The 12,017-nt window shown below is 40.5% G+C and overlaps 1 protein-coding gene across 1 annotated transcript in view; it reads left to right on the top strand.

Moving 5' to 3' along the window:
* Positions 1 to 12,017, top strand: part of ARHGAP8 (Rho GTPase activating protein 8) — a 70,177-nt gene that overhangs the window by 18,635 nt on the left and 39,525 nt on the right. The window contains exons 2-3 of the mRNA XM_064654066.1: positions 7,929 to 8,026; positions 11,666 to 11,803. Of these exons, the coding sequence (XP_064510136.1) occupies positions 7,990 to 8,026; positions 11,666 to 11,803 (175 nt within the window). The 5' untranslated portion in view covers positions 7,929 to 7,989. The remainder of the gene's footprint in view (positions 1 to 7,928; positions 8,027 to 11,665; positions 11,804 to 12,017) is intronic.

Below are 12,017 nucleotides of genomic sequence, written 5' to 3'. Positions count from 1 at the left end.
TCAGTGTTCTGAATATTAACCTGGTGTGCAGTGTGCAAGACTGGGGGGGGTTTGTTTGGTTTGGTTTGGTTTTTGTTGTTTTGGGGGTTTTTTTTTGTGTGTGTGTGGGTGCTGTATAATTTAATCGACTCTCTGAGGGGCTGCAAGGCTTTTTCATCCTGGCCTTGAATTCTTTCCACAGTTTGGCATCTAAGCAGCCTCTTAAAAAAAAATAAATATAAAGCTGGCTTAGTAGTCCTCATTCTGGCTGTTTCCTGTGGCATTTATTGATTGTGGCCAGCAGCAGAGGCAAAGGCTGCACATACACTAAGCACTCTGAAGAAATGATGTTTTTCCTGCCGACTACATTGGTAAAAGCAACCGTGTGACGTAGGATTTCTGTGTGTCCACATCCCTGGGAAGGGTGTAAATGTTGTTCCAGGAAAACTAGGGGGATATTGAAAAAGTGAAATTTGGAATTTCGGCAGCTAGAAGAGAAGAGCCTCACCTGACGACCTTATTTATTACTGATCATTGCATTAATGACTGATTTGTGTGTTCCTCTTTGCTACAGGGCCTTGCAGTTTTCCACAGGTGGCTTGTGGTGTCCTTATCTCTTGGCTTTTTTTCTCAAACTCTGCACTCTTATGTTTGTATATTGCTTATTAAATATTTATTAAATATATCGAAGGGAATATTGTTGGAAGGTGCATAATATGATAAGTTGCTGGGTACACAAGCTTTTCTTTCAGGTCACCTGAAGGGCTTGAGTGCCTGAAAAACCTAGGGTTTGGTTTTGTTTGTTGTTTTTTTTTTAAACCCAGCTACATTCTTTGATTTAATAAAAACCCTTAAGATGACTTGCTTGAATTCAGACCTTTGTGTTGCTTCTGTTGCAATAGTAAGAACACTGTGGACTACAGCAACACCAAAGGCTGCTTCAAAATGTCAGTAACATCAAATGTCTGGGTTTTCCATTTTTTGATGCTCTGCCAGAGAAGAATGATGAATAAGCCACATGGCCTTATTAGGTGTTAGCACAGGTTTAAGGGAGTGTGTCTGTACACCTGTATCTTTAGATTTGTGTAAAAATGAACATATGTGTCTTTGCAAGCTGGAAAACAGCTGGATACCAGTGTTGCCGAGTGCCTCTGATGGGCCAAGGTGCATCATTCCTGCATTCCCATGCCTGGGAAATAGGATTTATTGTTTTCCACCTGATAGAACTTCTGATTCTGTCCTGTTTGGGGGTGCAGTTAAAGGCAGAAAGGTGCAACAACAACAACAAGTAATTTTACATGACAGTAGGGTTCTTTTGAAGCTGACTTTTGTTGAAGTATGGAAAAGGTCTGATAGCAGAATCCAGTTAATAATGAGTCATCATTTCAGCTATTCTGCTACTGCTATTGCTTAATCTTTTTTGCCACAGTCTTTTACCTGAGAACTGCTCTGTAATGTGTGTAAATAGAGACAAACACCTCTGCATAAGGTGGTGAGGTTTTCAGGGTAGAAGCCTTTATAATGAAGCAGTGGTTCCACAATAATTTCCCCCAATTTTTATTATCTATTATTATATTATTGTACATGCAAGCAATAAGAATTTGATCCAGATCATGCAGCGATGCACAATCCCATTTCTGTCAATTTAGCCAAAGGACACTGAGGCAGCAAAGCAAGCATAAATCCCCATTTATGTCAGCTTTGGGAAGACAGGACACACTTGATGCCACATTTGTCTTGCTGATAAAAGAGTGAACCTGCCAAAATTGTGTGAACAAATTTGAATTGGTGGACTTTGTTTATGCTGTGTCACTTCTTTCTTTCGTGTGACCTCAGTTTTTCTGATCTGGGACAGGGAACTTAAAAGTAACAAGGCTCCTCTCATGCTGATTTCAGTCTTTTTGGAGCTAGTTGTCTGTGTGCCACACAAGGCAGGAGAATTACACCTCTAAAAGGCGTGGGCACAGCAAACATGGGCCATTACAGGCTGAGAGCATTGGGATTGTTCAGCCTGGAGGAGAGAAGCTTTGGGGTGACCTGCCTGCCCCTTCCAGTGCCTGAAGGGAACCCGCAGGGAAGATGGAGAGACACCTTTTACAAGGGCCACATTTAGACCAGAACTGGAAACGTTGGCCTGTGTTGCATAAATATAAGAAGAATATTAATTTATTTTAAAAGCCCTGATTTATTCCAGCCAGAGGAATCCCCAGTGCATAATTATGCAATTAAAGAACCCTTTTTATCACAGTACACAAAACCCTTTGTCCAGTAACTTGTCAGAGGAATTTAATTAAAAAACACAGTCCTAAAAATATACTTGTCTGCAATTGAAAGTGTGTAATCCCTGGAGATGGAAGTGCTGGTTAAACACGAGTTCAGGCCAACATAATTCTGCCACATTAGTGTGTATTACAATATATTAATTTAGAGAGCAAGTTCCATAGATGACTGATCATTAATGTTTACTATGATTACATTGTTTAGTCAATAAACATTTATGCTGAATCAAAAAAAAAATAGTGTAGTGTCTTGTATTGCAGCCACTTATCCATGTTCAGATAATTTTGTCCTAATGACACACAAGCATAAATAGCTTTTTGTCAATTGGTTATACATTAGGCACTTTTTTTTTTTGCCCATGTGCCAGATGAACGAGAGGATGTGATAAGAAAATAGCTGCACTGTTTCAGACGACAAAAGGGTATTTCCAAAACCTCTTTGCTAGTAATGGGTAGAAATAGCCCCTCTACTTTGGTGCTTTCAGAACTGGGAATGGCTGACACGTGCAGATATTTATGTGCAGTAGGGAAACACTTTTTATTTCACTCTGACATGCTTAACTCTTCCCATAAATAGATTTTTCTTTTTTTTTACTCATTCCAGCAGAGAAGGTATGACAGGGTAGGGAGAAGAGACCATGCCTACATATTTGGTGGTCAGTGAAATGACAATGCTGGTTTTCCAGCAGAGGAAAACTGGTGATGGGCAGCCTAAGAGAACTTAAAGGTGTAAGGTTTTCTTACCTGCTCCTGTCCTGCAACAGTGGCCACAAAGAATATTGCAATTTTCTTTGAGATTGGATGTAGTGCATGACTGTAGGAAAATGTTTTGTTAGGGGAGTGGCCAGAATTAGGTTGGTGCATCCCCTGGGGTTGTTCCTGGCCAGGACAGCCTGGGAAGGACATCCCAAACTGCAGCCCAGCCACTGCCACAGAGGGGTGTGAGTTTGCTGCTCTCAGCAGCATCACTGTGCTTTTGGAGCTCTTCCTCACTCCAGCATCTCTCATATTTTAGGTGTTTATATGCTGAATTTTTTATATACAAGTGTGTGTACGTGTAAAACAGCCCATTGAGTCCAACTGTTCTCCCTCAAAGGCCTCTGTGAGAGCAAAAATAGTTCTGTCCAACAAAAACTAAACTTCTGGTTCCAGGAGTGTGCTACACTTTTATCATCCTCCCTGCTGAGGATTCACAGTGGATATTTGTTTTAAGTGAACAGTGCTGGCTAAAAATTACCTGGTTGGTGGCATCAGAGACTGAAGTCTGAGTTGTGTTCAGAACAGGTGCAATATAATATGTAGCCACCTCCTCCCTCCCTCCCTCCTGCATTACTAAATTTTTGTTCTAAACAAGGTTCAAACCAATGTTGGTTTAAGAGAATGCATCAAAATTCCGTTTATCATCTTTAATAAGAATGCTTACTCTTTCTGCTAAGTTCCCAGACTCTCCTACCTTTACTGCTATACACCCATGGGGTGAAAATAAAGTTTGCTTGGTACTCACACTGAATTCACACTGGTAACTCTGTGATGAAAATCGTCTGAGTACCAGGTTCCTGAGCCATCAAGCTTCACCAAACTATCACAAATAAAAACCATTGCTTGGAATTGCAATTCTACCTGTCAGTACAATTACGGGTACAACAAATACATTTACTCCTTCAGACAGGTTTCATCATTAACAGTTTAAGCAGAAAAATACAGTGGGATGAATTCTTAATAATTTGGGAAGTTGTACAACAATATCTGCCTGCAAGTTTTGGACAGAATTCTGGTCCAACAAATATCAGAGTAGCACTAAGCAATGCAGTGACTAAAGAAAACTTTCCCTGCAGTAAAGGACTTTTCATTCCCTTTGTTCCTGGAGGGTCTGCAATTTTTGGAGGTTCTGATCATTATATGAAAAGAAGCTCAAAAGCCCCCAAACTGATGTGATATAAAAAGGATAAAGTCTTTGGATTCTTTTTAAGGCCATATTTATTTAATTTTTATTTTTCCTTTTCCATTTTAACATAATATTTTTCATCTTAGCCTTAAAACCAGGTAAGTTTTTACATTATTTCTGGGACAGAGTGGTGATGCTACATCACAGTGTTATTTTGTATGGAGAACTGGCAGTTTTAACCATTATGAACTTTTTGCTGATTTTGTTGATTCTGAAAGAACAGAGGTGTCAACTTAAACCATATTAAAACTCATGCACACAGTAAACACTGAACTGTTGCAGGAATATTTCTAATATTTTACTTTAAATATTAACATGGCATTTTTCTGTGGTAAGTGATAAGGAAATCAATTTATATAGTTCCATTTAAGGATAATAGTATGCTTTTAAATTTGATTGAAATATCCATACACAGCTGTAGAACCTTTTGTAAGCTTGCACTGAACTTTTCAAAATATAAATTCTCTAATTGTAAATCTTAATTTACCAACCTGTGTGACATCATCTTTCAGATCATTTGGGGTTTTTTTCAGTTTGTTGAATTATTTCAGCAGAGACCTTAAGAACCAGAGCTCTCACTGTCAGTCTTGGTGTCTATTTGCTATTCATGGTCTGGCTGATTTTCACCGATGTATTGCCAACAAAGAGTGGCAGGTCAGGAAAGAATATGAAAATAAACTGTGTCAAATGCCTTAAATCAGCTGCTTATAAAGAATGTGGACTTGGTAGACATTGTGCAGGAGACACACTGAGGAAAAATACTCTTATTTACTTAATTAAGTAAATACTCTTGATACACTTAAATACTCCTATTACCTAAGAGTAAGCATTCTTATTAAAGATGATAAATGGAATTTTATTGCATTCTCTTAACTCACATTGATTTGAACCTTGTTTAGAAGAAAAGGAGGATGGTTTGAACACGTGTTTCAGGAGTACATTATGGACTCAGCTCATGCATTGCTGTGTTTATCAATTCCACAGCGAATTTCCTGCAGTATTGTAAATAATAAAATAATCTCCTGGCACCCCTTTACCTGGTTCTGGATCTGATACCCCTGAGCAGACACAGGGAACTCTCATCCTCTCGAAATGGAAATCACTGGCTGATGTTCCACCCCGAGCCGTGTCACTGCCGTTTAGGAGTAACAAAGGATATCAGTGGAAGGCAAAGAACATCGGGGGGGAAAAAACCGAAGAGAAACCACACTATTTACATTTGAAGAAGAACGTATCTGACAGCTGAGTGAACAAAAAGAAAAGGCATCAGAAGCGCCTGAGCCCTGACAAATGTTGGAGGAATCCCTCGCCTTTTTCGGCCTCTCGAGTTCATTATCAGGCAGTTCTGCCTGTGACTGCCTTCATTTTCGCTAAAATAACCCCCTTTTCACCAGGGTAATACTCCTTTAGGGATGTCAGCGAGCAATAACCTTGCATTTGGAGGAATATGGGGACGGGGTGCGTTGTAAAACACCTCCAGATGTCTATGATTAATAAAAGGCCCGCAGCTCAGCTCTTTTCAGGGCTTCTTTTTCTGTCGCTGCCTTTTTGGAGGGGCGAGGTGGGGAGGGCGGGGACTCTGAGGATGCCCAGGAACAGCGATGGGTGGCGTGGGAGGCTCTTGAGGAGATTCTGTTATCTCCCAGGAGCAGGGAACGCCGCGCTCAGCGAGGGGGCTGCGCTAAATTTGCCTCGGGACTGGAAACTTTTCCCATTGCTGCCCCGAGGGACCGGCGAGCTGGCAAAGCAGGCAGAGGGTTTCCTCCTTCCCCGCTCCCCTTGTTCCTCGGTTCCATGGGAGTTATTCCCGCCTTCCCAAGAACTTTGCGTGCGTGGAAAATGTTTGCGAGTGTTTCGGTGCCGTGGGACAGTAACTTTGCTGCTTTCCAGCAGGTTTTGGGAGAGATTTAAATCTGCCCTCCCTAGATGGAGCCACTTCTTCTAACTCGTACTGAATTAGTATGAAGAATAAACCGGTTTTTGCTTCATGCTATGTTACAGAAGGATTGTATTTCTTTTTTCCTTCAAAAAGGGCTTCAAGGAAATGTTTTCTTTTTTTCCCCCCGTTCCATCAATTCTTTTAGGCTTTCGTTACTCATATCACGTGAAAAGTATTTTATAGTGTCAAAGATACAGCCTAATTTTTATGGCTTATGACTCGATTTATGATTTATGGTTAAAATTCAATAGGCTGGAAAGGCCTGGTGTAAATAGACACTTTAGAAGGAAGAGCCCCGTTTCCTTACAAGAACTTTGGAAAATACTTGGCTGGGATGAAGTTTGTGAAGCTCAGATATATTGAACATTGGTTTTATTTGTTCTGAAAGTTTGGCAGGTGGTGGTCAATGAAAATTGGATTGGAAAACATAACAGAAAAATAAGTCACAAAGAGCTTCTTGTGGTTAAGTTCCGCTAAGTATTTTTAAATAAAATTAATTTTTAATTATTATTTTAACAATAATAATAATACAAATAATAACTTTAAAACGACAATGGACTTATGGTTCTGAACACCATGTGGTAAAATTAGCATGAACTGAAATACATCTGGCCCAGAATTGCTTTCTTATTTTCTCTTAAGAATGTTGGTGCTCAGTGAGAAATTGAGGAATTTTCCATTTTGAGCTTCATGGGACTTCTCCCTGTGTATGGACTTTTAATTTGAGTTTCTTGTAAATGCAGATGATTGTTTTCAACAAGGAACAAATAAGATTGTTACAAAATAATTGCTAAATGTTAGAAAACCTTCTAAGTGGTGGAACCTGCAGCAAGCAGGCAAACTCTCTGGTCTTTTTTTAGGTCCAAAATAGCAGTTTCAGTGATTTGAAGGAGCAATACAAACTCCAGCCTCTTGGCAGAGGAGAATAACGTGCTTGTGTTTGCCTTTTTTCAAGGACCAAGCCATGAATTTGCCTTTTTTTTTTTTTTTTTAAATGTTCAGAGGATACCAAACTGGTTTAAACCAAGGGGGTTAAACTGAATTCAAAGGAGAGTTATAAAAACTCAATTTCTTTCTCACTTCCACTCTCGAGTCTGGGGTTTTAATTTAAAGGAAGCACTCATTTGGGTTTTTGGAGCAGCTGCTTGGGAAAACAGACCTTCTAAATCATGTTTTTCTCTCCTGATGCTCACTTCGGGTGTGTTCCTTAATATTCTGTTTGCAGAGCACTCCGCAGAGCGTTTCACAAAAAGCAGTGATTATGCAGGAACTGCTGCTTTTTCAGGTTTTTTATATGTTAATGCTCACTTGAAATTTTCATGAAGCTCTTTCATGTGAAATGTGAGGTATGGAATGTTTCCTGTAATGAAACTGAGAATTGCTATAGAATAAGTGACTTGGTGAGAGGGTATGGAGTGTATAGATCATCTGCACTAAGAAAAAAAAAGAAGTTTTAAGTTGTTTCCAGAAGCGAATTAGTCTGAAATTCTGATGCTTGTCATTAAAAATGTGTAATATATAAGTATTTTGAGTAACAACCCCCCAGAAAGAAAAACAGGTCAGTTTGTTCAAAGTCTAATTATTAATTCATAGCTTTTCTTTCTTTGGATTGTTGTTTTAAAATACTTTTATAATATTTAATAAGAAAATGGTGGCCAAGTGCTGACAAGGCTTTTCCCCTGCAGCAGTAGGATTTCTGGGCTGTTTATTTGTTTTCATTTTATGTTTGCATGGTGGATAAAATACGCCACAATATCACAGCAGCTCCTTTTGTTTCTTTTCGTAGGGCTGACCCAAGGACCATTTCATCCTGCAGGGTCTGCACAGGCTTGTTCCTGAGGGGAAACATGTCTGAGATTGACTATGAGAAGCTGGCTGAAATAGGTAAATATTTTTTATTACACCTCAAACGGCGTCTGTGTGGAGTTACAGGTGATTTAATGGAGCATCTTCAGGAAGCAAGAGGCTTCTCCAACGGTTTTTAATCCTTGTTGGAGCAATCCAAGCTGAGTTACAGCCTCTGTACTGGCGTGTGCCCTGTTAAACCATTAGGGCTGAAGGTTGGTTTAATACATGCAGCTTTTGTGACTGATGGCTGGTGCAATTCCAGGCTGTTGGAATATCACCATCACCACAGTTGTGGCACAAAGGGGAGTCATTTCTCCCAGCAGACAAGTGTTGGATGAGCCCAGAAACTGCTGCACTGCCTGGTGCTTCCAAAGGTGTCCCTCCAGAGGAGCAGCACCACCACAGCACCAGGGCAGCAGCAGTTTGAAGCACCAGCACCACTTTTTCCTTTTTTTTTCCCCTGGAGTTTCTGAAGATGCCAGGCTGGAGCCCAGAGCAAGGGTCTTCCAGATCCCCCCTATGAGAAATAAATAATCTGGTTTTATCATAAGCAAAATGAATTTAGTGGAAAACTAAAGAGGGTGGTGGAATTTTCTTTCGTTTAATTCCGAGGTTTTTTAGGCACCTTGTGGAGCCTGGAAGGTGAAAGGCCCACCTGGCCCTGATGCCAGGGAAAACGTGGGTGGGATAGGGAAAAATATAAAGATGGAAACCTGGCTGGTTTGTGTGCAGAGACCCCCTGTACAGGTACATGTCATCAATCAATCAGGAGGGAGGGCAACACCCCCTCCCGAGTTCAAAAAATTACCTTTTGAGGTAAAATACCTGTCACCTGTCGAATATTTAACAGCTCATCTAACCAAGAGGGTACAAAAAGGGCCCGTTTTTTCAAAGGGGGTGTGCTTTTTCCAGGCCACGTGACCTGGGATTGCACCCCCAGCGCTGCCATAAAGAATTTCTTGCTGTGATTTTCCTTGTCCTGCAGGTATTTTTTTTGCTGTTTCATAAATTGAAAGCCAGGATTTTTCCTACCCCCCCACCTCAGCCTGCCTTTCTCTGTCCCTCGCCTCAGATTTCACCACTCCATGGCTTTCAGGAGGGGCTGGGTGGCCTTTGCACTCCTGGGGGCTGATTGCAAACCCATGGAAAGCAGCTGTGCTTCTCAAGGCCAGCTCTGGATCAGCCCCTCGCCTTGTCTCCCAGGCTGGGTTACAGAGCAATAACAGATGATCCTCTGCTGCAGTTTGTGGAGCAGGACAATAAACTCCTCTGTCACTTGCAGGAGAAAAAACGGAGCTGAGGTCTCCCTCAGTTTGTAAAATAATTAATTTTATTTGTGTTTATTATGAAAACTCTCTTGAGCTGCAGTGCCCTTTGTTGTCACATTAAGAAAAAAACCGAACCAAACAAAAAAAAAATCGAAACAAAACCCAACCAAACAAACAGAAAAAAACCCAAACAAAATATACAAAGAGCTATCTCTGTATATATATATATATATAATATACAATATACAATAAAATATACAATAATATACAATAAAATATACAAAGAGCTGAGTCAGGGCCCTCCAGCTGTTCAGCAGCTGTGGTTAGTGCTGGGACTCCTTTAGTCCCTGGGAATAAGTGCTGTACAAAAGGGTTTGTGCATTTATTTTGCTTCTCTGGTTCTTTGGCCCATCCCAGAGCCAGATTGGCTGTTTCTGCTGTGTTTAACCTGAATATACACTTCATTTTAAGAGCACCTGTTAAGTTTTCAGTGGGTTATGGTAAATGGTTCACAGCTCCCTCTCCACATCCCCACAGACTGGCATTTACTGTTCCTTTTTTCTCTCTCCCCTTTGAAACTTTTTCTTCTTTTAGGGGGTTACAGTGCTCAGACATGGAGGAAAAAAAAAAAACAAAAACAACAAAATAGTGTTTTCCTTGTTCTGAGTTTTAATTTTTTTTAAAAAAATTATTTATCTGCTGCATTATGTTCATACTATTATTATTCCCAGCTCTTGGGACAAAAAGTCTTTAAAGTGAAAGAATACTTTTCCAGGTAAGGTTAGTGTAGCTTTTTATGTATGATACAATTTTAAAGGTGGAAAAATACACATTTTGGAGACAATAAGAATTTAAACTCTTTTAATGTTTACGAAGAGGACTCTAATGTTGTATTTCTAAAGGCAAGTAAGTTTTTTTTCCTATGCAACTGCTTTTTGAGAAGGCTTTTATGAATTCAGACATAAAGAAATGTAAAAGTAGTACACATGTTCCTGCTCCTCTATGGTTTTGAGAAGCACAGCCACGAGTGGTGTTTTTCATCCTTGTGAAATGCCTTTTTTTTGGTACAAATCCCGTTAAAAATGAAAATGAGACAATAAAGCTTCCGTGTGGCTGCTTGCAGGATAGAAAGATACTGAGAAACTGTGAGTGGAAAGCATTCCAAAATACTTAGTGCGAGTTTTTCTCTAACACTTGTTAGCTACTGGCACATAAATCTGGCTGAAATCAATATTTAATTCATTTTCTCTGCCCCGCTGGGCCTTGACTGGTGGTCAAGGCACATGAAACATGCAGATGATGAGGAGACAAAATGCTCTAGAAGTACTTTTTAAAGTGGCAATAATCATGTTTGAGATCACAGAATCATGGAATATGAGTCTGGAAGGGGACCTAAAGGGTCATGTGGTCCAACCTTTCTTAGCAACAGCACAGTCTGCAAAAACAGGCCCAGCACCATGTCCAGCTGCATCTCCAGTGTGTCCAAACTCAGAGATAAACCTCTTAATTCTACCTCATTAAAACCTGAGTGATAAAAAGAGATGGATGGTGTACAAGGGCTGCTGCACCTTATCAGAACATTAGTTTTTCTCTTTACATGTGCCTAATACACACTTGTGTATTTGTGTGTCCATTTGGTGTTGTTCCCCTCAGGTTCTAGGAAATACTCATTTGAGAAGCACAGAAGTGATGGTAATTATCCCAGAATCTGAGCATTTGGATATGGATGTAACACCAGCTTTTTCTGAACCTTACAACAGTTTGGAAAAGGTTTGGGGGAGGAATAAAAAAAGCAAAACAAAATCAAAAATCCAGGAACAAGATTGATTACCATTGTGTTGCTCATTTCAGTACAGAGTAAATTTTAATTCTAGGATTTAGTCCAGAATCCACTGAAATTTGGGGGAAGGATGGCCATTTTGTTGGGATTTTGAGCAGAAATTTACACCTTTGCTTGGCCTCTAGTTGGGAGTTTAGGCTGCTTTTCGTATTCCAGGTTCAGAAGGTTAAAGGATTTCAAGGAAACTGGATTTTGGGGGAGGTGAGACAGAGATTTGTTTACAACTTGCTTCCTTTATGCAAATAATGAGTTTGCTCTCGGAGAGGATTCACACGAGGTGTTAATGTGGGGTAGCTGTCAGTGCATGTGGTAGTGAAGTGAAACTTTGACTTTTCTGTTTGGGCAGCCTTGGAATAAAAGGCAAGAAGCTGGAGATTAAGGGATTGTTAAAAAACTGATGAGACAACACCAACAGTCGTGATGAGCAGGGTCACCGACTGATTTGTAGCTGTGACAAGTAGCAATAAAGGCCCAGGTTTTTATCAAACTGAGCTAAAATTCCACCCTTCAATAATGCATTGGAGGCAAGAGCTTGTCCCTGCTCACGTGTTGCTGTTGCTCCTGCAGAGCTGCAGAAGGATGAAGCAGACGACACCCAGGCAGGGCAGGAAGAGACATTTACACCTCCACCACCCGAGGATCCTGAGCTGAACATCAATCACCCCTATTATGATGTTGCAAGGCATGGCATCATCCAGCTGGCAGGTACGTCTGGAAAATCCTGTGGCTTTGCCTCAGTGCCCAGTTTATCCCAGTATTCTCCCTGTGCTCCAGGTGATGCACAGGAATCACGTGGGTGCTTTCATCCCTCCTCCTGGAAAGCAGCTGAACGTGAACTCAGGGCTTTCCTGCAGGTGAATTATGAGCTGAACCATTTGAGCTTAATCTTGCTTTAAAATATAACTCTAGCCATATATTA

Source organism: Pseudopipra pipra, chromosome 5 (genome assembly GCF_036250125.1).
Source record: "Pseudopipra pipra isolate bDixPip1 chromosome 5, bDixPip1.hap1, whole genome shotgun sequence".
NCBI classification, from domain to species: Eukaryota; Metazoa; Chordata; class Aves; order Passeriformes; family Pipridae; genus Pseudopipra; species Pseudopipra pipra.
Note: the sequence above shows the minus strand (reverse complement) of the source record. Positions and strands in the feature narration are given on the sequence as shown.